Genomic DNA, 25593 nt, shown 5'->3' on the forward strand with positions numbered 1-25593 from the left:
TTTTCTGGAGTTTCTCTAGGCAGCGAGTCATGCTGGAAGCCCCTGATTTGCATAAAGTAGCCTTGATTTAACTTTATGCAAATAAGGTGTGGAACCCCCCTCAACACACACACACACACACACACAAAAGAAACGCTAATAGTATTCATTGCGCAATGGGAGGCGTGGGATTGACTGACCCTCTGGACACATACCATAAAGTAACGAAAACACGGTCATTCTTATTTTCAAGTGATTTATAAACAGAGGAAAACTTAGTTATGAATATCATATAGGCTACCATTTCTGCCAATAGACAGGCCTACTACACACTGGATATTGTGTCAAATGCATTTTAAGAAATATAATTCATCTGTCTGCATAAAAGAAAAAGAAGGTGAAAAGGTTTGCAAAACATTTTTGCTTTTTGTTTTCAGCAAAACATATTTGGTAGGCGTTTCTTATCAGACTGGATTGGGATTTTATTTGCATTATATATTTTTAATGAATGTGGGTATTTTTTTCCATACAAATATCTATTGTGTGTCTCGTTTGAACACCATAGTGAAATTTGGACCTGTTTCACAATATCATTAACCCCATGAATTATTAGAGTTTCCCTGTGAAACTAACCACAGGGCCGCAGATGTGTTAGAGAGCGGCTCACATGGGCCTGAGGCAGGTCACCGTGCAGACTGAAGAAAGCCAATGCTTTGCAACTTTTTCATTATTCACGAGGACAGGAGCAGGGTGCCGCTGGGGGCGGAGTCTGTCTCTGCAGAGCTGATGGAGGGAGACCGACCGACCGAGGGGTAGAAGAGTGCATCAGAACAAGTGGATCGCCGGGAGGCTCAAACTTAGACTCACTTCTCCTGTGGAGATGGAGTAAGCAAAACAACCGCACCTGCTGCAGTCGAAGGTATTTATCATCTTTTCAAATGTTGACAAGTCTGTGGAAGTTTCTGCTGTTTCTGCACTTCATCCTTCGGTGCAGTAACTGTAGCCTGGTGTTGTTTTCAAGCTGGACAAAAACTGTGTCCTTTTCCCTCTGTGCTTTTTTCCTGTAACTTCGGCCTTTCTTTCACCTTTAAATAATAATCTGGCCGCCATAATTGCTCTGAATTTTACGGTCTTCTTGTTAAATCGCATTTTGGGGTGTTGTAAATAAAACGGAACGATAAATGCTGAAACACTGCACGCTTTAGTTCACAGAATTAACCAATCTACTTTAGTTTAATGTCCGTTAGTTTTACCCGGAGAGGGTGATCTCGTGTTGAAAAGTGTTTTGTGAATTTGTTGACCCAAATTTGCCTTAAAATGCATATTTTTTTGGAAATCCCAAAATACTGAAACCCTGATTCCTTAAAATGAAAGAAAAAGTGAAACTGTACAATTCTTAAAATGTGTCATCCCTATCATACCTGCCCAGGAAGTGACCTCTTTAATCACGTGGAGGGCCAAAACTGAAACTTAATGGTGGGCAAGGGCTAATAGCATAAACATACTGTTCTGTAGTGAAGTGTTAACATGTAAAATTATACTAGGATAGCCACCTAAGTTCCCTTAATTGAAATGCCTTTACATCTGTTTCTGCCTTTGTTTTTTGTTACCTCACGCAAACAGACTTTTTGCACAAAGTGTCACCCTGCCCACCATGCTCAGATTATCAGAAAACTTTAACTATGGAATCTTATGGCAGGCCAACATTGGCCCACGGGCCACACTTTAGCCAGCTCTACTCTAGCTCCATGCATGCTGGATAGACTCCAGTGCCCTGGCAATCCATGATGAACATTTGGATGCTGCATCCAGTTCTTATTTCTGTCGTTTGCACAACAGTTTGCAACAGTGGACTTTTTCCATATTTGCATTATTCAGTAGTCAGTAGTGACCTTCTGTGTCCATTCTATAAATCAACATATTAAAGGGACCTCTAGAAGGAAAAGCATAAAAACAAGTAGATCAACAGTTTTGGACCTTGTGGCAAATACAATTTCCACCTTATCTAAAACATCTCTAGTATTGTCTCCTTTCCATTTCCATTCTTAAGAATTGCACAACTTAAAAAACATTCACTAATTTGCATACATAAGTCAGTCAGAAATTTAAAGAATTGTGTTTCTCTGCAGATCCACCATCTCAAGAAAGTCACAGTGTCAGTTTTATTTGCATGAAGATATTCTCAAATCTGACTTGCAGATGTATAAATGAGGATTTTCCAACTTTCTGTACACAGATCTAGTTGTCACTGTTTGTTTGGTGCTATTTCTGCGACACAGAGAGAGCAAACATGTTTGTGCAGCAGCACTCCATAAATAATTTTGACTTCAACTGACTTGATATTATTGCCGTCAGTGCAACTTGTGCGCTGTCATTTTTGCGCATTTAAATATAAAAAAAATGTCGCACACAAAAAACTCTGTAAAACGATGCTTCAGTTAATATTACTACTATTAATATTGATATCCATATCAATATCCAAACTTCCTTTTCAGTTACTTTTTCATTAAGCTGACAAATAGGGTAATCAGTAGAAACACAGGCCTACTCGCACCATTTAAAGATAGTAGAAGTACATTTTTAGAGACAGTTTTCAAATTGAAACACATACACTGCCACTAGGATTATTGAAGCGTCTTTAGCAGAGACTAGTACTTTCAAAGATTTTCAGCCCTCCCTCATGAGAGAGTCTGTGCATGCCTGTAGGCAGTGGATATAATGAAGGCTTTAACAGCTCAACTTAACACATTTTTCCTTTTTGATTTTTATAATCTCTACTGAGTATCTCAGATAAACCCCTGGGCTACCCACCTGCCAAAAAAGAATCGATAATTTAAAGTTAGTGAGCATACCATGCTGACATTGGGCAAATGTTCAGATATCCTTTCAGGGGCAATAAATAGGTGATTTTTCTCCCCAAAAGCAATCAAGGCAATCCTGTTGATGTACAATGCATAAGAACTTAATCACCTCAGTGTAACTGGATATGCACGCTGTTCACCTCACCTGGTCTCTTGTGTTCAGAGGCCACAGTGGCTGCATGTGTTCAGTGAAGCCCCTCCCTCCGCAGGTTGATAATAGGCAAGTAGAGCAGGTAACAGGTGCACATTGTGGACTTGTTTGCAGCCCTTGAATGGTTCTTATGTGTGTTGACCCAACCCAGAGCTGTTTAGAGAACAAGCAACCTGTTGAATAGGGATGTACAATAATATTGGCAAAGGAATAGGGAGTATCATCAGATAACAGCCTTAAAATTAAATATCGGCGACAGCCCAAACTGACAGGCCAGCAAGATAATGCTTTAATTAGGGGACTTTCATTTGTGGAAATTGCTTAAATTTGCCCTGGTTATGGCTATTGTCAGGATTTTCTAAGGGAGAGCATCATCCAAGCCAGTTGAAGTAGGAGGAGTTTTACAATTCTGTATCAAATTTGTTACATGAGAATATTAAATGTTTTACATATAGCCTAGGATAGAGTGGTTTTATTTCTTTGTCCAGTGAATGTGTACGTTTTGAAAAGCATTGTATTTTATATCTGCATCTGCCTCCAGTGAGCCATCACAATAAGAGTAGTTATAATATGTTAATTCCACTACAGGAGTTACTTGATGTTCTCTGCAATTAGGTGGAAAAACATATGTGCATTTACTGGCATCGGCAGTCAGCCAAAATGAGTAGGAAAATATTGGGATATCAGGTATGGACAAAAATCTAATATTGTATGTCCCTGCTGTTCAATGATAATTCACTGTGGATGCTTTTTCCTTATCCATTTTGTGAAGTGAAAGTGTGTCAAATATGGTGATGGTTGGGTCAAATGGCAAAGATCAGGACACTGTGGCGTGTCTGACCTGTAAAAGTTGTAAAAGCTTGACAGCTTTGATCCTGTGTGGTATTAGCTTGTTATTATACGAAGTCCTTCCACTTAGCATTAAAGAGATTTTTAAATGTTTAAACAACGCACCGTATAGTTGCTCTTCTCTGAGTGTCTAGAGAATTTAGATAATGCACTTCAGCGGCACAATACACACCGATATTTTATCACTTGAAATTGTCAAGTGTGTTACATAACAGTTGTCTGTAGCCAGCATAAGTTCCCACAGTGTGCCGCCGCGTGTTTGTTGACTTGTTGCATGAGTGTACTATTGAAGAGTCCGTGAGCATAGCTGGAATTAACCTTCAGCTGCTTTGTGCTAACATTAGGGCCTGATATCTATCAATTATTCATCATGCTCGGCTCTGCCTGTGCAAATCTAAAAGTGTCTCACCATGGAAACAGCCTTCTGTCTCAGCCGGAGGGCTTTTCAGCGGCCGTGCTGCCGACTCCAAACCTCGTTTCTCAGTCCAAGCAGTCCTGCTCCACATTCTCATACATGAAACAAACATGGTACAGCTTCACAGTTTGTAGTAGATTTTATTTAACTTGAGTCAACTTGTCTTTGGTTCAGTTCTTTTTTGACGTGACAAAAGTTTATATAGAAGTAAAAACGGCTGATAAAAGCTCATTTATCTGCAGATTTGTTTGTCTGCATTGTTTTGTACATTGTGGATCATGGATTTGCTCGGCTTCTCTTGGATGCATAAAGCACAATCTGATTTATTTACAAAGCACACAAGGGCTAGAGCAGTGATACTCTAGAATTCTGGCCCTCGATAGGGTGCTGGGTGGCTCGACAAACATTTTCTAATTTACAGTGAAAATAAGTTAATTCACACAAGGAATTTCTTTTTGTATTTGAATGTAAATTAGGTGCCAAAGTGAAAAAGTGCATCAAAACAGAGCTTGTTTATTTTTTTTAAAAATGTGCCAGGGGAGGATCCCCTATCATTTAGATATTAACTATTAATGTTTGTTTATTAACCACCCCCTGGCCTCTTGTAATTTTGCAAAAGTGGCCCCCAGGCAAAGTGAGATGAGTATCCCTGGTCAAGAGGGTTCATTGTTGCTGAACTGCTTTTTGTTTTTACAGCTATTTTATAGATTGCAATAAACGCATAAGTTGCTAAAAAATGATAATCATCATTACATTATCATCTGCAAAATCCTGTTGATAGAGCTGACACTATTCACAATAGGGAGGTAAGTTAACATTTTAAACAAAAAGCTAGACAGTTCTCTCGAAGCGGAGAGTTGTGACATATCAAAATATTGCAATATAGGTTATCATTTTGAGAAAGCTGAATCAGCTACATTTGTAGACAGAATGATAGGCATGGGAAATGATAAGGTTTTATTGATATGAACACAATTATTGATTCTGGTTATTGGTCTGATTCTTTGTTGATTCCCTTGTTAATTCCTCATCACTTTTCTGTGTGGGGAAAGAAGTCGGCCTACACAGGGTTTTCGGCATCAATGCAACTGTTACATTGTCTCTGAGTCTGAACATAGTGTACAAACAGAGCAGAAAAAAGGCATGCATGTGATGCAGCATGACGCTAATGTTATTATACGATATTTAACCTCATTGACGCTCATTTAGGAAGCACGTGGGTTTGATGTCATAGTTTCGCAACGGTCAGAAGAACATTGATAAAAGGAATTGAGATTTAAGGAATTGAGGTTTATGATTATGATTCTAATTTGAAGCCAGTTCTCAATTTGAACAGGTTTCTAGATTCCCATCCTGACAGAATGGCCAATTATAACTATTATTGTGGAGAGAAATAAATAAGAATTTAGTAAATTTAGTTACATGTGTGTATTTCCTACTTAATGATGACGGAGACTCCATGTGTAAAGGTGACAGACTGCTCAGCTGGTTACAGTTGCGGTTATGAAGGTTTACAGGATTACTTGTCGGTGTGTTTTTGTTGAACACTAGAGGGTGCACTATTACTGCAACATACTTTGCAAGGTCATGTCATATACAGTAATACTATACTACAGTACAGTAGCTTCTCTCTCAGGTTCTTTAAAATGTAGATTTGGTAGATTTTTCATCTTGTGAAGACAAAGAAATAAACATGTATGCAAAAATATAAACTGTAATTGGCACAAGATGCTTTATCTCATGGAGCACGGTGGAAGCATAATTTCTGTAAAAATGTAAATGTAAATCTTAAAATTTTAAATAAAACACAAAATTAAACACTATAAATAGGAATATTTTGACACTTAAAAACTGGAGGCTTATATGTAATTGGACCAGAGTGACTGTTGGCATGTCTGATTTTGACCCTTTGAAACCTGGAGCAACATCACTTTTCTTGTGCTGCTTTCAGACGCCTTTCACAAGTATTTGAGCCTTTTAACCCTGAGAACATTGTTGCGATTTATGTCAAAAACATAGCAAAAAAGGCAGTGAGCAACTTGGTAAGAAATGTTCCACAATTTGCAAGATATTAGTAGATTTAGAAAATTATTTCGTTTTTTAGGGGAAAAGGGGAAATGTCTAAGGAAAAAAAAAAGCCAGGGAAAAACTGTATTTATAATTTTATAATTTATAATTACATATCTAAAATGATGTTATAGAATTACTATGATTTTAGAGCCCCTTTTCCAGGTCATTTCCTTGTTTGTTTGTGTTTTTACTCAATTTTTCTTTTCTTTTTTTTTTTAAACTAATATTCAGCTTAATTTTCTTACAACTTTTTACTAATTTCTTGCTAATTTCTTGGGCCATTTTTGTTACAATACTCATTGCTTTCTTTCCATGTTTTTGAAAGAAATCAATTGGCTCATGTGGGAATGGGTTAATTTTAAAGTGATTCTGATTTGGTTGTGTTTAGTAAACATACAAATTTGTATGATTAAAATAAGGATTCCTATTGTTGTTTTGTACTAGCTTGGGATTTTGTCCTTTAAACCCAAACCCAACACATGTCTGTAGATGTCGTGAACACCTTTTTATTTACTTAACAACATGACTCCTGTCCTGAAGGGCGTTTCTAAGCAGGTCAGGATGAGGCTCATAGCTAACTGTATTTTTAACCCCCTTATTCTGCAGGAGTGGCAGACACATGATAAATGTACTTAGTTGTGTTGGACAGTTTTCTGCAGAAGCATTCCACTGAAAGAGTTTTCTCCAGGCTACCTTTTCCTCTGACAGGTGGATGAAAAGTGAAATAACTGCTGGACTCATTAGACCGAAGGAAAACTTGTTGCCAGGGGCTCCCTGTTGTGCAATTATTCTCTTTGACATAGTTCAGCTCTTTATGTTCACTTGAGCGTGAGGTTAATCATATTTAGGTATGATGTTTGACATTTAAATTGTGACTACATTTTTTTGTTCTGCAACACAAATTCTTGAAAAAAAAACATAGCAGTGAAAGAAAGTGTGTATAGGCTGGTTGTTCCATGTTCTAACTGTGGTTTCTTCCTAAAACAGAAAACGCCTTCACTTTACGTACATACACAGGGTGTTTGTATTGCTGATGTAGGTCAGACTTGGAAAAACTGGTTCATGTGGTAGGTGTGTCCAGCCAGTGTTCACTTGAGTGAAAACACTGAATAGAACATAAGCTGCACGCTGTGTGAATGTTCCTCTGGATTTTACGTCTTGCTTGATGGTTTCACACCTTTCACTTGTTTCCTTAATGAAGCCGGCCAGGAAATAATGCAGTCGGACGTCGACATGGGTCTCAACATTGGATAAAGGACTGTGTGGATTTTGTGTAGTGAGCTTAACTAGTGAGGAGTTTTGGCATGTGGATGTGGATTTCTCCGTCAAACATCTCTGAAGTGTTTTGCTGCTTTTAAATATTCTCATTTTTGCTGGTAATGAGTACAGCATTATTTCAGAAATTAGTTTGCACCTCATTAACGTTGCTAAAGGCAAGACATGTGTGTTTAGACTTTGATGTGTGGACTCTAAGACAAATACAGGATATTTATTTAGGAATGCCTCATGGGCATACAGTAGGCGGGGATGTTGTAGCTGTCAGAGTGGCCTCTCTTCCCATCTCCCTCCCTCTCTATTTGTGACTTTGCCCCTCTCTTCTCTGCCTCCTGTCTTTTTGCTAAAAAGAGGAGGGGCTGTCTGAGTAATCCAATACCTGCCCAATTCATGAATGTTACTGTAACTGGCTGAACTGCCCTGACAAGTGCAGGGGTTAAAACACATTAGCAGACCGAAGCTGACAGCTCTGGCTGCACCTCTGCACAGCGCAAGTCTGCCGCCTGAGCGAGAGAAGTTTGTAAGGAAGGAAAAGGAAGAGAGAAAATAGACACTACTGTTGAAAAAGAGAGGGGGGAACCTGGCACAGCTTCAAATGACTTCTTTGGAAGAATGATAGAAGTAGATGTGGGCTCTCTGCCATCCAACATGTCTTTAGAGGAGAGTGCTGTGAGAGACATGGCTGAGAGTGAGCCGGATTGCTCTGAGGGACTGGATGAGGTTGTCCTGGGGCGCATTGCCAGCTTACCTCTGGATCCATTCCCACCCAGGGACTTCAGAGGGAAGTTTAAAAAGATGCGCCACAAGAAGAGGCCCACCATTCTTGAAAGTAGGTACTGTTTTGACTCTGCAAAGCCTTGAGAATGCTGTTTATTACTTGGCAGAAATGTGTTTTTCTGAAAAATGTGGTGCAGAGGCAATGCCAGCATCTTAGCTACTACTACCAACACTGTGAGAAATACCACACCACCCCTGTGTGTTTGTAATACTCACCTAGGAATCTCATGGCTTGTTGATAATGGAGTCAGACAGTGAGAGAGTACATCACATTTTTTTTTTGTATCATGGATGACCTCATTGTGACAAATTTGCTTTCTATCTGACCTCACTTTCCAAAAAAATGTATGTCTTTAGAAAAATAAGCAACAAGAAAATGACTGAACAGGGTTCCCATGGTCATGAAACTCTTCTCAGAAAAAGCTTTATCCAGTTCTGGAAATGGTGTGGAATTAACAAAATGTTTTGGAAAAGTTTTGAGTTTACATTATTTGGTTATTGTTTAAAAGATGGTGATATAAATCCCAAAACATGTCAAACTTAATACAAAATATGGTCTTAGTTTTACTAATTTAAAATCAAGCTCTGCACTGTTTGTAACATTGAAGCGTCACTATAGTCACATGATATACATAGACCAGATGGGCATCACGTCATTACCAAAGCCATAATACTGGAATATCTTGAACGTCAGCCTTTTTTTAACTCGCCCTTTGAAAAAAAGTACTCAAAAAAATTGAAAGAACTGAAAAATAAATTATTTTATGGAAGGATTAGAGGAGTGTTTAAAATTAGCAAAATAGCAATAACCAGAATTTAAATTTTAGGCCCTAGTAGCATATGTTTGCTCCCATCTCTGAATTTGCACAGTTCTTTCAACAGATATGCAGAGAAATCAATTTCATCCTTTAAAGTAAAAATAAGTCCTTGAAAAAGTGCTTAAAAGTCCTTGAATTTGACTTGCTCCTTCCTGTATGAACCCTATGTATGACTAATGTATCGCTATATAGACCTACCCATTTTGATCTTCTCACAAAAAGTCATGGAAATGGGACGAATTATTATGGAAAAGTTATTGAAAGGTTTTGAGTATTCATTGGTTAAACTGTGCAGGAACTCTGACTTTGAATAAACGGGGAAATCAAAGTTTAGAATATGTGAGCAAGAAAGAGACTTATGTGAAGAAATCAGGGGTGCAAGGGGCAGAGAGTAAGAGTAAGAGGGAGTCAAGTGTTTGAGCCTGATAACCACAAAGATGGCTGAACTGGACATACTTCAAATTCCTAACCTTCATCAGAGCCTGATAATGCTTTTAATAAGTGCTTAATGTGTCAGAGCCATCGCCTAACTCAAACCTAATTACAGAAAAAAATTTTTTTTTTGTAATCAGCATTGATTTATTCATCTGTTACACGTGGTGCTGCCAATAAACAGACCTTCAAAACCCGGTAATTATGGAAGCATTACTGAAGTAGTTTCCTGTTTAAGAAGTGACACTGATCCTATCCAGCCTGCAAGTAAACTGTCAGGGCTTTATGTCGAAATATTTGGCAGCAGTTATGCCGACAACTTTTAAGACATCCAGATAAGGTGTTCTGCCATAAACACTGTGTTTAAGCCTCCTCACAGTGCCCCGATATTTACATGATATCCTCTCCCAGTTGTTCTGATGTGGTTTGATATAAACCTCGAGTTGTCTCCTCTGGCACAGTCATTACGCATTCTTCTGATCTGCTTTGACAGTTTAGATATCTGTGAAAGCGTACAGTCTGCTTCATGGCTCTCTATTACAGTCACCTTAAATCTCTCTGAGAGACAGATCCAGTAAACAAGTTATTACTGCTTCTCAAATAATAGGAAGTTTGGGAGATGTCTCCATTGGTCTGCTTCTGAACTTTTTTTCCTTTTAGCAGCCTTGTTGAAAGAATTCTACAACTATTCAACGAGGGAGTTACATAACTGTTTGCCCTACAGAGGGCCTCTTTCTGGACAAGTCAGGCTGACCAGATTATAACTGATGGACAAGTCAAGGAAGTGAACTGTTTCTCCAGTGTTTAAAGAATCCATTTGAGGTGATCTCTGTTTGCTGTAACCATAATAGAGAAAAAAAAGTGCCCACGATTAGTTAAAGTTTCTCTGATCATGTTCCTTATTGCTTTTTGTATAGATTCTTGTACAAATCTAAAGCCCAGTTTGTCTGCAGGCAGGATGGCATGCAGTATGTTATAGGACAAAGATTGCTTTCTGAGCATGCACAGAACAGAGTTGTTTTGCAAAATCCCCAACTTTATCAGAAGATTATCAGATTGTTGGTCACAGAGAGAGCAGATTATAGAGTTTGAGTTCAAGCCCGCAGAATGATACTGTACAGTCTAGTTAAAATAATGACTGACTCATTGTTTAAGGGTGTGAAGATATTTGCTGATAGGGCACAGATACTGGCAGCATCTGAAGATTTACCTATTTTAAGGCCCTGACAGACGGCTGATTTCTGTTGCACACCGTCAGCTGATGTCAACTTTTTTCAGCTAGTTCAGCATGTTGAATCAGGATTGGAGATGGCGTAACCCATTGGTGAATAGAATCACTCTGATTGGCTGTTCAGCTCAGTGCACGTGAAGGGAAACATAAGAGTAAGGACATCCAACAAAGCACTAAAGTCAAGAGGGAGTGAGATAGAAATGTACTTGTTACATGAGGTAAGATTGTTGTTGATAAGATTGAGCTCTTTGGCAGACATCTTTCCTGATGGTGTGTTACTGTTTGTTATGGTTTTCTAGGGCACAATGAATATAATTTGTATTCAATATCTTGAATCAATCGTGTTAGTCTTGCTGCTTTTGAATGACCATCACAGAACTGCCCACCATCTGCTAGTATGGAGGGATATTTTTCTTAACGCAAGCACAAAACGGTCAATGTTGGGCCATTGGTGAGCATCTGTTGCCTTAGCTTCTGCAGTGTGTCCCACATTATCGACGCTTGTCAGCCCTTGTTGGCTTTCTTTCAGCCAATTTAGTATGTTGAATGAACATGTTGAAATCACTCTAAATCACTATTTCAGATCAGTGCACGAGGAGAGAAACAGAGTTCAGGAATTGAAAGAAACTGCAAAAGTCAAGAGGGAGTGAATTTGAAACTACATATACATATGTGCTGGTTGGCCTTTGGTTGAAGTCCTTGCTGTGTGTTCATGTGCAACCTTTTACCCGAGACACAGATGACATAAGGTAGCAATGGGAAATGCTGCTGTGTTCAGGTACTCGTGTATCATTTAGCTCTCATCACTTTATTAAGTTGAAGGCATTTTAAAAAACACCTCAGATGAACCAAGCAAAAATGGAAGACGCATATGGATTTGTGTGAATAGTATTAATATGAGTGTGAGATTTTCTTTTTATATGATCACCATGTGAACTGTGAAGTCAGCAGCACTTTACAGAAGCTCTTGCATCGGATCTTTACTGTATGTGCTAGTTGCAGTATCAGTAGCCAGATAGAACTTTTTCAGTGCCCAAACACTGTTCTGCCTCAAGTGTTTATGCTTTATGCTTTATTATTCAATGCTGACTCACTGTAGTATCAGTCTTAATCTGTTGTGGTGTGACAGGAAGAGCAACAAGTTGGAAACACAACCCTCATAAATAATGGCACAAGTCACAACAGCTCTTTTGTACCAGGTGATTTATATAGCCATACCAAAATATAAGTAAAGTCTCTGCTGTGGGAAGGAGAGTGGGATTATTATACACAAGCAGACTCTATATCATCATACTATGAACTAGAGTTGGGTCTGTTTTCAGTTTTCTGTTCCGGTCTTGTGTATGAGCTTTAACAAGTTTGATTTTATGCACACCAGTTGAACTGGCATTTGTCATGATAACACACAAGTTAGAAAAGTAGCCTACATCAGCAACATGTGATCAAGGATCCAAAACCGACTTGTATTTTATTAAAATCCCTTCAAAACCAGGATCGACATCTATTTTCTTGTGCTGCGTTCAGATGTCTTTCACAAGTATAAAAACCTTTGAACCCTGAGAGAATTGGTTTGATTTGCTTTGAAAACATGCAGCAACTTGGCAAGAAATATCTCCAAAATTGAAAGAAATTAGTAGATGTAAAAATTATTTTTTATTATTAAATATTTTTTTTATATATAAAAAGCTGGATGAAAATGTTGTTAAAACTATAGTTACAGTTATTATTATTACATATTTAAAATTATTACAGAAATTTTCCAGGTTATTTTGTTCTTTGTGGGGGTTTTTTACTCTCCCAATCCCCACCCTTCTTTTACTTTTTTTTTTCTTTTACTCCAGGTGGGTCTTTTTTGTTTTTGAACAAATTTCTTGCTGATTTTGGGGTGATTTCTTTGCTTCTTTGAAGTTGCTCATTGTCTTCTTCCTATATTTTTTTTTACAGAAATACAGCAAATTTGCTCAGGTTTTAAGGGGTTAATAAACAATATGACAACGTGACTAACATAATTATGATTTTAGTATTATATAATTATGTTTATTAATGGGCTTATGGAAACACTTTTGTCTTGCAGCCCCGCACGGTTTTCTGCAGAGCCGAGAAAAGCAATAACAGTGTGAAGGAACATGTTTCCACATCAGGTTTCTTGTGCTGCATTAAGGTGCATTCCACTAGCACTTAAACCTGTGAAACCTGACAAAAACAGTTTGATTTCTTTAAAAAAAAAAGAAATAGCAACTTTTCATTCTCTTTATTTAGACTCGAAAAATCATTGAGGGCAAGCCCTCATTTACAATTAGACGAGAAATGTCCTGCAAACTGGAAAAAAAAAAGGTAAAAGTTGACAAGGAAATGATCCAGAAATTAGTTGGGGAGGATTAATAAATATAATGGGCATTTTCATGTTTTCTTTGTGTTTTCTTGTCTTTGTTTTTCTTTTCTTATTTTCTGGTCAGTTTCTTTTAACTAAGTTCTTGCTACCTTTTGTGCCATTTCTTGTTTTTGAAATAAATCAAGCCAGTTGTTCAGGTTTCAAATGGTGAATTTATATACCAAACTATTGTGGCAGCTTTGACCATCAATAATAACAAGCTTGGCTTTTTGCTGTTGGCTATATTGTATGTCATTTCAAGTAAATATCACAATAAAACACATATTTTCTGTTTAAAAAGTAATGTAACAAACATAGGAAGATAGCAAGTATAATACCCACCTGTCTGTTAAGGGGTTACTTCTCCAGTTTGATTTCGAAAGCACAGCTGATGGCAATGTGGTTTGTTTACATGAGGTAACAAAAGTGCCAAACCCTACACAAAACAAAAATGTCCTGTGACCAGCCAGGCAGCACTGCGTTGGGTAAAGTCAGGACACCTGAGCCCCTGAAATGTGTGTTTACCAAACACTGCGACCAGTGATGGCTTCTCCATCACAGAGTGTGTTATGTAATGAGGGTCAAGTGTCTGTGGCTTGATGGACAGACAGAGTTCTGATAGGATTATACTAAGAGCGCTGAGGGGCAGTAGAGGAAGGGGGATTGGAGGATGTGTTTTACAGTCCATATGGTTGATGACATCCATCTGCTTTTTACATGGCTAAATGCTGTGAAGACTGGATTTAAGTGTATGGTTGAGTACTGGCATGAGGCACTTTCTGATAATTAACTTTTTTCATCATTTTAAATTACAAACCAAACATTTTGTACCCTCATAAAGTACTATTCTAAATATACAGTGCATCCTGTTATATTTTCTAGAAGTAAAAACAAAGAAACATTAAAAAACAGGATGAATGACTCTTCCTCAAACTCACATTGACCCAAAACCAAATGTTGCCAGGCACTGCTGTCATAGTGGGACGACTGGAAAGGCGTTGTTTGTTATTTTGAGGCAACGTATGAAAAATGTTCATCACTGGTTAGGTTTTAAGTGAACTCTTGTTGAAATAGCTAACTAGCTAGCTACATTTATGTGGGACACATACAAAAGGATCTCAATCCCCCGATTAGAATAGACTTGTACAGCTGTCCCAGTTTTGCTGGTAACACACAGTCCTGGTTTAACAATATGCTATTGGCAATCTGTGATAGTGTCAAAGTCACATTTTTTTTTTAAAAAAAAGCTTATTTTCTTTTTAAAAAAAACATTTATAATAATTATTAATAATAAATATTAATAATTTATAATACATTTGGTAGCTTTTTTATCATATACTTTTTAATAATGGACGTATATACATCTAAAATTATTTAAAATCATGACGTTTAACTGTTTCAATTGTTTGATTTTGTTTCTGTTTAGCAGTAATGAGACGAAGCTGCTGTATGATTTAAGAGATAATAATGGATAATGATATTGCAGAAACTATAACTCAAGTAATTAATTAAACATAGTATTAAACTTGAAAGGTAAAATAGCCGCTCATCCGTAATTATTAAATTATTTATCTCTTGGTTTGTTACTTGCCTTTTAAAAAAAATAATAATAATAATTAACAAGTTGAATATGTCACCTTCGGCTCTGGGAACATGTTTCTCTTTTATCATAAATAAACTGATTAATCATGTAGTTAATATTAGGTAGAATATTGGAAAATAATAATAAAAGTGTGTGAAAAACTAAAGGAATACACAGTCTTTCCAAACTTTTTATCTGACAAACTGTTTAAAGTTGTTGCAGATGGACAGAAAGGGGTTAAAAACCAACAGTCAGCCCCTGCTCCCATGCAGATCCCTTGTGTGCCGTTAATCCCGTCTGCTTGCTGATCACTTTAGTGTCGTCTTCTTTCCACTGCTGTCCCAGATGTTCCCTGTTATGTGTCATACTTCCCGCGTTCTCCATCTCCTTTGTCAGTGGCGGCAGTTGGTCAGATGCTCCCAGTCACGCTGAAAGACGCACAAGCCCCAGCGCTGTCATCGTTATCAGGCCTTGCACGCAGACAAACAGTAGTTATTATTAACTGCACTCCGCTAAGAGGATTGCTTCCTGCACTCTCAGCCTCCGCGCAGTTATTTAAAGGGAGCTTGCATTGCCGCCCACTGCCTGCCACAGCTTTAGAAAGAGAGAGAGAGAGAGAGAGAGAGAGAGAGAGACATGTTGAGAGTATGAAGGGAAGGAGAGAGCAAGAGGGCTGATAGCCAAGGATAGGACACAAGAGGAGGGGTAAAGCAGTGCTAGTGTGTTTTCTCAGGGTCTCGTCAGCACAGCATTGTGTGCGTCACAGAGAGGTGACAGCAGGCGCTACCTGCTGGTCCCAGCTCAGCTGCTGCCGCTGCTGCTACTGGAGGGAAACCACAAGTTGAGGGGGGACACTCACCAGGAAGCTGCAGCCATGGCCAGCCAGCAGGACTCAGGTTTCTTTGAAATCAGCATCAAATCCCTGCTGAAGTCGTGGAGCAGCTGTGAGTAGCAGTTTGTCTGTTGTTGCTGTTGTGGGTTTTGTCCTCAGCTGACTGACTGGATGAGGCTGCAGCTCTGCTGGGAACCTGACTTTATAGCCTCTTTCTCCGGTTGTGGTCTGTCACGGGGATGTGGTGTTGCTTGTTGCAGACTGATCTGATTTCATTGTTCAGCATGCCAGTTGCTGCAAACTTGGAAGCATCATACTTTTAGCCACAGAGCACCACACTCCGAAAGGTTTTCAATTGTCTCATAGCAACAGCCAGGGACGAAACTCCAAGTATGTAGCAGGAGTTATTGGCTAAGAAGAAGTTGCTTATTATACACAGGCACACTTTGGCACAGTTTCTCAGATTATCCTATAAAGTAAGTTGTGCTGATGGTGATTCAGCATCTCAATTCCGCTACTCTCTTTAAACTCTATTTTACTTTAGTGTGTGAGTCTCTGACGGAGTCTAAATAGCTCTTATTAAGTGTGAGGGCACTGTAATAGGATTAGTGAAGGTTCAGCTTGGTTGCATATTCTGTCCAGAGCTCACAGCTCCAGTGCCTCCCATTGTAGCCCATAAGGATGGGACAGGGTGTCTCTCTGCATCTGATCATGGCATTATTCTGTGTCATGTCAGATATGGGCTCTGGACTATAAATATGGACTCCCTTTAGACATAAATCAAACCAGTAGCCAAACCAGGAACCTTAGCCAATGAAACACTTTCTTATAATTCAGCAACTAAAGCCACATCTATGTAAAGATACTTCAAATCTAAAGTGGTATGAAGTCTTCATCACCTCTGAGGCTGCGAGGTAGCTTGTGTATATCTCTTGAATCTGAATGAAAAGCGATACCATAGAACATGCTGTCCTTGTCTACACACTCAACATTGAGCCATCTCCCAATGATGTTGCATAATCCTCACAGTGGGTCACTTTGCTGATAAAGGTACAGGCGCTCATTGTACTGTAGCAGTAGTGACCCACAGCTATGCATTTAACATTTTCATTAAATATGTGATCTCTTAATCTCATCTCTCTGCTCCAGTTTAGACAAGCTGTTACATAATGAATCACAAGATGCCAACAGAGACAGTGTAGATAATAAAAACTAATTTGAGAGGATTCCAGGCATATTGGCAGCTGATATGGAAATTGAAAATTCTATATTTATCTCCTAACTGATGAATATGTAAGGACTGACCAGGTTTTTATAGGTTTCTGGAACCAGCAGTGTGTATTTCCCTGCTATCTTTCAGATACTGTTTGCACTGTGACCACAAGGTAAACAAAGCCAAGGTCCTTTAGACAATGGTCTCTCCTTAAAGTTAGTGTGTCCAGCTGCACAGAACTGGCACTGTGCAGCAGCGGCATCAGGTCTGGTGTTCAAATTGCCTGAAGGCCGGGCCACCATCAGCCAATCAGAGCAGGGGATGAGCTGCAGTAAGCCGAGCACAGCGGCGTTCCTCTGATGAGTAGTTGTTGTCCAATCCAGTTGCCATTTATTCTATGTTACAAATGCAATGCATTTTCTCTCAAGTGTAGAAGTTTTCTGTGTCACATTTGATCCAGTTTTTAAATATTTTTTTCATGTTTTAGTGCGGCGCAACTGTGTGTGCAACACTAAAAATCATGTTTTTAATAGTAAAAGAAATTTCAGAAGTTACACTTAGATGAATCCCGTCTGTTTAGCTGGGAGAGACAGATGCAAGTGTTTTTATGGGGACTTACATAAACGAAACACTTTCACAGCAGGCTGCAGTTTCCAGCATGATGTCAGCCTGCGAAAACAGGGCTGATGGTCAATAGTTTGAGACTGACATTTTAATCTGCTTTTCACAGAGGTCTGTAATCACTCTCTCACTCTCTCCACTCTGCCCATTTTTTTGGGACACACTGTGAACTTGTAATAATGTATTAGCATTAGGATGTTGTTGCTCCAGCTGTCACCTCCTCTTTCATAAATATTTTAGCAAAAATAGTTTAGCTTTAACTCCAGAAGGATCTAAAGTAAGTCATAGATTAAATATAAGCTCTAGAGTGTTATTCTGTTTCATTTTAATATGGAAATATAGTCAGTGTGGCACATCTGGTCATTAACAGGGTTGTTTCCTTTGACCTAAAACTTTATGATCTAAACCAGATGACAACATTTTCCCGCTCATTACGTTACATGACGCAAATGTTACACCCACCTTTGGTGAAGCACCTACAAACAGTATTCCTTTATACCCAGCCTGGAAGTAAAATATATATAAATAATGTGGATACAGTGGTAGCAGAGGGTATTAAAGGAACAACATGTAAGATTTATGATGATTAAGCTGCATCTAGTGGTGAAGATTGCAGATTGCAATGAGCTGGAACTCCCGGTTAAAATTCCTGAAATGTGCATTGTTCAGAAGGTTTTTACCAGGAGTCAAATTATCCGCAGAGGTCTCTTCCTCTCCAAAAGAAAGAACCTGAGTAATTTCAACATGTAAAAACAAACAATAAAGCAGTTAAAAGTTTAAAAAAAAGTCAGTGTTTTTCATCTCAGAGGGGCTGCTAACTACATGGGACAATGCAAAAATGCAAATGGCCTTATCTAGACACAGTGTTTGGTTTGTATGTTCAGGGCTACTGTAGAAACATGATGGTAGAGTATGCCAATCTCCATGGTTGAGGACCCGCTCCCTATGTAGATATAAACGGCTCATTCTAAAGTAACAAAAACACGATTCTTAGTTTCAGCAGATTACACACTAAATAAATACTCTTTTTATATTATATTTCATTTCTGCCAATATATCCCCTAAATCCTACACACTGGATTTTTAACTAGCGATGTTTTGCAGGTTCAGAGCTTGTATTGCCCACTACTCTCTCACAGAAGTGCAGAGTCAATGCGTCTCACAGCAGCTGGATAAAGTGCTCCCAAACGTCCATGTTGACATTGGAATTTCTGGTCCAGTGAAGGAGGTCAGCGGTGTCTAAATATCCACCCACTCTGTTCACAAACGGCTGCTAAAGTGGTTGTTTACTCAGTGGGACAGTTTCTGTGGATGCATATAGTTAACGGCATTCTTTGAGAGAGTGTGTGTGTGTGTGTGTGTGTGTGTAAAAGACACTCGTTGGCCTGTTTGCATTGTCCTCTTTAGGGAGCACCACCATGCTCAGGGTGTTTCCAGCACTGGCGATGATGTAATGCATGCTGTGCCCGAGCTCCTTGTTTGCAGAGTCACATGTCGCTTCTGGGTCTTCGTACAGCACCCAGAGAGATAGAAAGGGCCTGATGTGCACACTGGTTGCTTTCTTCACCCCCATTTCCAGCATAAGTAACAAGCATGGAATAATTTAGATTAAATGATAAGCTGATTTTATTTTATTGAACAAGTTTTTGCCCAGAAATTGTTTGTTAAATCAGATGTGTTTGCCTCTAGACTTTCTGTTGCTGGGCAGTTACGTAAAAAAACTCATATTTTACTGAATATAGTGTTAAAAAGCCGTTGAAAAAGTCTTAAGAAGTGTGCCGAAGCATGTGCCTGATCAACAGTGGTGTTTACACTCTGGTTGTCTGTCCCCCGTGCTTTAGGATGGTGGCCGGAAGGGGAGGGCTACTCTGTCAGTATAGTGTGTACCCCAGGATAAATATAGTCACACAGCTATGCCACCATAGCATGTTGGACCTGATCACTGTGCTGTGCCTCGGCTAAAAATTCCTGCCTGACCTTCACTCTTGGAAGGTACCGGTTGGTCACAAGGCTAGAGGAAGCCATAGCAGAAGCAGCTCGGAGAGAGAGAGAGAGAGAGAGAGAGAGAGAGGGAGAGTGAGATCTAGAGATTGCGTGGTCTCTCGTACCAAACACTACTCCCACTTTTTAACACACACCCGCCGTTGGCTGTGTGCGCCATGGAAACTATGCCCAGCTGGACAGAGCCAGCTGACACACAAGACATGGACGTTGGTGGATTTTACTAGCAAGCATTTCTCTTGATTCAGGACAACCCTGGATACCATATCCTCCTTCCCCACTATGGATGGGACGGCTGTGTGCTGGAGTAAGGCCAGCGTCATCAGCTTCATCAAGGGCCTGGGTAGGTGCTGAGTTGTCACATGTGAGGGAAGCATGTTCTGAAAGAGATCGCCACTGCTGGAAATTCCTTGAAAGATATTGAAACGCTTCTTGTCCTGAAAAGACCTGGAGAGGAAGACTTGTTTCCCGATTCCACAGCGTTTCTTCCGCTTGTGCAGCTCTGTCAGAGCTGCATATTTTTAAAGCATCTAAAAAATGCTGATTGGGACTTTGCTCAACTCCTGTCTTTATTCTGCTGTGTATGTGTATCTCAGTTCCCTGTTCTTTTGTGTGCATTTGCTTGCAATTTCCTATTACTACCTATAAAAGTATAATAGTTTGGAGTAAAGCAGTTTAGGTCATTCTTGAGAGCCACTTTATCCTCTCAACCTTTTATCACCAAGACAATTGATGGTCCTGCTTTGGATTCCTTTTTTGGCAGACTACAGAAGTCGTACAATTAATTTGCCAGTTACCCAATTCCTCTTTAGGTTTGTATCCTGTCACAACAAGACTACATGAGCATAACGACTTCAATTGCAAGGTTCATGAGGTCTGAGTTTGTTGTACTGAAACATGTGATGTACAGGCGGACAGTATAGTTGCTGATTCTGACTAAAAGAGACCATTTTAATAGTTTAAATATAAATACTCTCATATACTCATGTAAAATATGCTTTAGATTTCTCTAGGGCTGAACCAGATGCTTCAAAGCTTTGATTATTGTCAAGTTAATCAAAATCAAAATCAGGATTATAAATGTATATATCCCAAAATCACATAAATAAATATTTTTCCAACTAGAAATTAACTACAAATTATTTTTAGTTGTTCTCAGACAAGTACATTTAAACTTTGGTTATAGTTTTGAGACTCGTTGGTCATTACCATGGCAGCAGGACTGAAGCAGGGACAGTTTGACCACATGTGACAGGCTTACAAATAGCAGCATGTCAACAACACTGTGTGTCTGGAATAGTTTCATAATTTGAAAAAAAATAGCCCCAAAAGCTGAGTGCAAGATACAACTAAGGAAACGAGTTCATCACAAATCTACAATGAGCCATCTTGCATAATATTCTTATTTCTAGCTATTACGATTAATATTCGACACGCGTGCCAACAAAATAGCTAATTGTCACATTATTTTAGGTGTACTGACGGATGTCCTTGTCTTGTTGATCCCCCCACTCCCATTGAAGCTTCAATTAATCATGAATGTATCTTACTGCAGCGTCAATGATTTAAAAAAATGGTATTCAGAACACATTTGTGATTAAGTCCTACAACTTCCAAAGTTGCCATCTTGGGCTATTTTTAGTTACACATCAATATAAAAAAACATTTTGCCACTTTAGAATCATTAGGTTCTATCTGATTTTCTTAGTGAAATCGAGTCATTCATATATATTCTTATTTTGTGACAATTTCTTTACATTATGTGAGGACTTATTTTAAGTTATATGCCCTTTTTTTATTTAGAAAACAAAACGGTTCATATCATTATTGATATTTGGAATGCAAAACTTTGAAGCTCAATATCTCAAAACCACTCAGAACACAGATAAAACCTTTGTTTTTCTAATGTGGCTATTTCACATCAGAGAAGATGCTCAATATGAGAGTTACACTGCACAAAAATGTAGCAATGCTGAGATGTTATAATATACTGTGATTTTTCTCAGTAAGCTTTAAAAAAGTTGAATTTTAAACACTCGTAAAAGGAAAGAAAACAAAGCTCACAGTCCAGTGTCTGATATTGGATTTTGACAGATACAATGTGCTCCTGACACTGTGCAGGCTGCACTTTGCTGCTGCTCATGTGATCGCTGTCCAGTCACATTTATTTATTACACGCACACACACGTGTTTACACACTCAGAATGCAGTGGCTAAAGGCAATGTGTTTCTCATTGTAACGCTGTCCTCTCTGAATATTTTACACATCAGATTTACGGCTGTTGGTGAGCTGGACGTGCATTTAGGGGTTGTAGAGTTTCAGGCTAAATAAAAATCTCACAGCTCTAATGAGATGTTTGTATGCAGCTCTTTACTATGTTTAGCACTTTTGTGTCTGGGAGCAGCTAAGTGTATCTTTGAGGTCAACTTTAACTTCTGTGTTAGTTTGTGGGGTTTTATGGCCCGAGCCAAGCGATCCGTAATTAAACGTGGGCCACATCATAATGCTGGTTGACGGATGGTCACATGCATGAGATTTTTGCTTCCCTCAAAGGGCAGTGACATCTTTGGTACAAAATGAAAACACCAGCTGCTGGCCGTGGTGTTTTAATTTCCATATGCGCTCTGTTCACTGTAGCAGTAGGAAAGAAAGTGCAGACTCGGGGCAAGCCGGTGCCCTTTGGACAGTCTCCCGCAGGAATGTTCAACATGTTGGGAACTTCATGTCCATGTTTGGAAGCTTCTCAGTAATACTCCATTTGGTGATCTCCCTTTGTAAACAGATCTGTGGCTGCTTCTGTCCTACTCATTTGTGCTAGATTTGGCAATGTTTGAAATTGTTTCCCATCTCATGCTTTGTTTGTTGTTTCCGCAGCCTCACCCGTGGGGAACGGATACATTAAACCCCCCATCCCTCCAGTCAGCTGTCTTCAGGGAGAGAAGGGTCCTCCGGCCATGATGCCCATCAGCATCGACCCAGAGAGCAAGCCGGGCGAGTACGTCCTCAAGAGCCTGTTCGCCAACTTCACCACCATGTCAGAGCGCAAGATCCGCATCATCATGGCTGAGCCGCTGGTGAGTTGGCAGAGAGTGACAGACTAAAGAGTTATGTCTCTTTATGTTTTGTGGTGATTGGTTGTTGTTGTCACGTGTGTTTTGCCTCAGATGTTAAGATGAAATCAAAATCTATTTTGGTATTATTAGAGGGAAGTAAGGTCATGACCTTGGTACTCTGTAACAAGCCTCCTTTTTTTAAACCTAAATATTACATCTGTTCATCAAAGGTCGCATGAGTACCAGTTGTGTGCAGTTCAATCAAAGCTTGAGTACAATTGTTACATATTGTTCCTTTGAATCATTTCAGAGGCTGGTAAAGCTAGATTTTAGTATACAGTAAGACAGAAGCAAAGACTAGAGAGCAGTCTTCTAAATAAGCATGTTAATGTAGGAGCATTTAGTTTTTTTTCTTGTTTGCTGCTCTGTTAATCATCCTGTGACCCCCTGTGGGTGTCCAGACCCTCAGGTTGTGAACTTCTGTAACAAGGTCAGACAGGAAGCCTGATAAACAGTCCCACTGTGCCTCGCTTGACAGTGATAAATTACAAACAGTGGTGAAAGAAATATCTAGCTCCTTTACTTTAGCAGACGTTCCAATGGCATTTTAAAACACGACAATACAACTAAAAGTAACCAGAATCCTACTAAAGTAACGGTATAGTGTTATTAGCAAAGTGTACTTTAAGCTGTAGTTGGAAACTTTAATTAAAATTACATATGTATATACAGTGTATATATATATATATATATGTGTGTGTGTGTGTATATGTATAGTATATATATATATATATATATATATATATATATATATATATATATATAGTGACAGTTTTAGAAAATGCAAAACTATATATATATATATATATATATATATATATATATATATAGTTTTGCATTTTCTAAAACTGTCACTATATTCACACAGGCCCTAACTGAGACCAATTTTTGAAAAAGAAATAATTCTTCTGTCTACTCTATTGTCTCTACTCAGTGCTTCTGATAACCTTGCCACATGTGAGGGAAAACAATCAATCAGAGCCAAACAGTTTTTAATGCAGCTGTCAATCACTGCTTGTGAACTGCGGTCAAACTGTCATACTAGGCAGTGCTGATCATAGATGAATCAAGATTCTGTTGCTGGATTGACTTTTTCTTGCCTCAAATGTTTTCAGAAACGTATTTTAAGGTCTTGTGTAGCTGCAAAATGAGAAAGTTGGTCTGGCTGGTTGGGATTGCTCAGTACTTTGGTCGACTGTTTCCAACATAGTGGCTGAGTCACAAACTTTCTTAGTTTACAGCTTAAAAGTGCGCTAAAATATGTTTCTGAAAACAGTTAAGGTGAGAAATAGGCAAGGCAAGTCCTGATTCATGTTTGATCAGCGCTGCTTAGTTTGACAGCAGTTTGCAATGACTGACAGCTGCGTTACAGACAGCTTGACTCTGATTGGTTGTTGCTGCCACGCTGCTGACGATTCTTGCAAAGGTCATTACAAGCAGTTGGAAGAGGAGGAGGGAAATTATTTCTTCACTAACTGTCTTATGTACTTCTATCAGAATTCGGTGACAGTTTCAGTCAATAAGACAAAAAGCATTTTTTTTTATAAAAGTCACCAACTGTAACTTTAAAATGTAGCATAAGTTGCATTATTGCACATGAAGCATTTTTTCTGTTGTAGCTGGTGGACATGGATTTAGTTAAACTACTTCGTGTATAGCTCTGTAGTTCCCTAACCTACTGTACAGCAAAGGTTTGGCCCCTTCAAAGGGTTACGAGATAAATGTGAGGGGCTGTGAGATGATGATGTGGTAAAAAAGAAGAAAAAACAAAGTTATGCTGCATAAATTTTGTTGATTTTCTTCTTTAACCTTTGATGAAAGGGGTAACAGTTCATAGCCATGTGAGATGTGACAAATGGCCCCATATTTTGAAAAGGATCACAGGCATAAGGTTGAAAGCCGCTGGTGTGTTTTTCAACAATTCATTGTATTTTTAAGCTTGTATGTTATTTCACCTGATTCACACCTATAATGTGCTGATTCTGCTCATTTATATTTTTGTAACAACAAGCAGCCTGACTCCTACTAATGAAGCCCTTAAAAGTTTAAACATCACACTGTTACGTTACAGTCAGACCTTGGACATGCAACTGAGTCTCACACACACAAACACAGACATGTTAACTACCATGTCATGTTTAATGCTCTCAGCTGACAGTCCGGTAGTTTTGTGTAAAGCAGCAGCTCCATTAGCACAAAGAGGGAAGCAGCCTGTGGACAATGTGTAGAATATTTTATTTTCTTGTCACTGAGAGTCAACATAGCGGTTGCAGGTTTGGTTTTGTTCATAGTTTCTATAAACTTGCTGCAGGATATTTTGAGAGATGTTATGTAAGCATGGATTAATATCAACCTCACGTCAGTGTTCAGTACAGTAAACTCACACTGCATTGTTATAGTAGGGCTGCTACTTGCAGTTATTTTGTTAGCAATTAATCTGCTGATTTTTTTTTTTTAAATGAATCGACCAACCAAAATGTAAAAAAAAAAGAAAAATTGCAAATAACTTTGTAGAGCCAAAGGTAATATCTTCAAATGTCTTGTTTTGCAAAAAATATGGCTGTAATGATGTCATATTTTCATTACACAGTTATCGTGGCCAAAATAGTGTATGTAACAATATTGTCCTAATATCTGTAGAAATCTTTTAATTGAACAATTGCAATGCTGTCAGTCAAATTCATCTTTGTTTATTGTGTGTTTTGTCTCTTTTTGAGAATGTACAAAAGAGCAATTACACTTGATGGATAGTGAAAAAGCAAGAAGATGGCGTTGGGAGACAGAGACGAAAACAAAAAGAAACACCTCTAGTTCAAACAAATTTCCAACACCTCAAAAGAGTCAGTGTAAAATGATATATGACAAAGAAAAGCAGCAGATCTACTCATATATGAGGTCTGAATCAGAGGACGTTTGCATTTTATCACAGCAATAAACATAATTGAGCAGACACATTTCTAAGGCTTTAAGGTAACTATCAAATGCCTGATATTTTGACTGA

At 38.7% G+C, this 25593-nt stretch overlaps 1 protein-coding gene across 8 annotated transcripts in view; it reads left to right on the forward strand.

The window, feature by feature from the left end:
• The first annotated feature begins 758 nt into the window (after positions 1-758).
• frya (furry homolog a (Drosophila)) overlaps positions 759-25593 on the forward strand; it is a 72972-nt gene continuing 48137 nt past the window's right edge. For 3 of the 8 annotated variants that reach the window (XM_088079130.1, XM_088079131.1, XM_042487326.2), the window contains exons 1-2: positions 15451-15755; positions 22354-22553. In XM_088079130.1, coding sequence (XP_087935256.1) covers positions 15686-15755; positions 22354-22553 — 270 coding nt within the window. In that variant the 5' untranslated portion in view covers positions 15451-15685. Of the gene's footprint in view, positions 899-7489; positions 8430-15450; positions 15756-19585; positions 19822-22353; positions 22554-25593 lie in introns of those variants that run through there. The other 5 variants (XM_088079128.1, XM_042487320.2, XM_088079133.1 and 2 more) reach the window with 4 other exon arrangements.

This window comes from Plectropomus leopardus, chromosome 6 (genome assembly GCF_026936395.1).
Source record: "Plectropomus leopardus strain MGB_pleo_1.0 chromosome 6, ASM2693639v1, whole genome shotgun sequence".
Lineage (NCBI taxonomy): Eukaryota > Metazoa > Chordata > Actinopteri > Perciformes > Serranidae > Plectropomus > Plectropomus leopardus.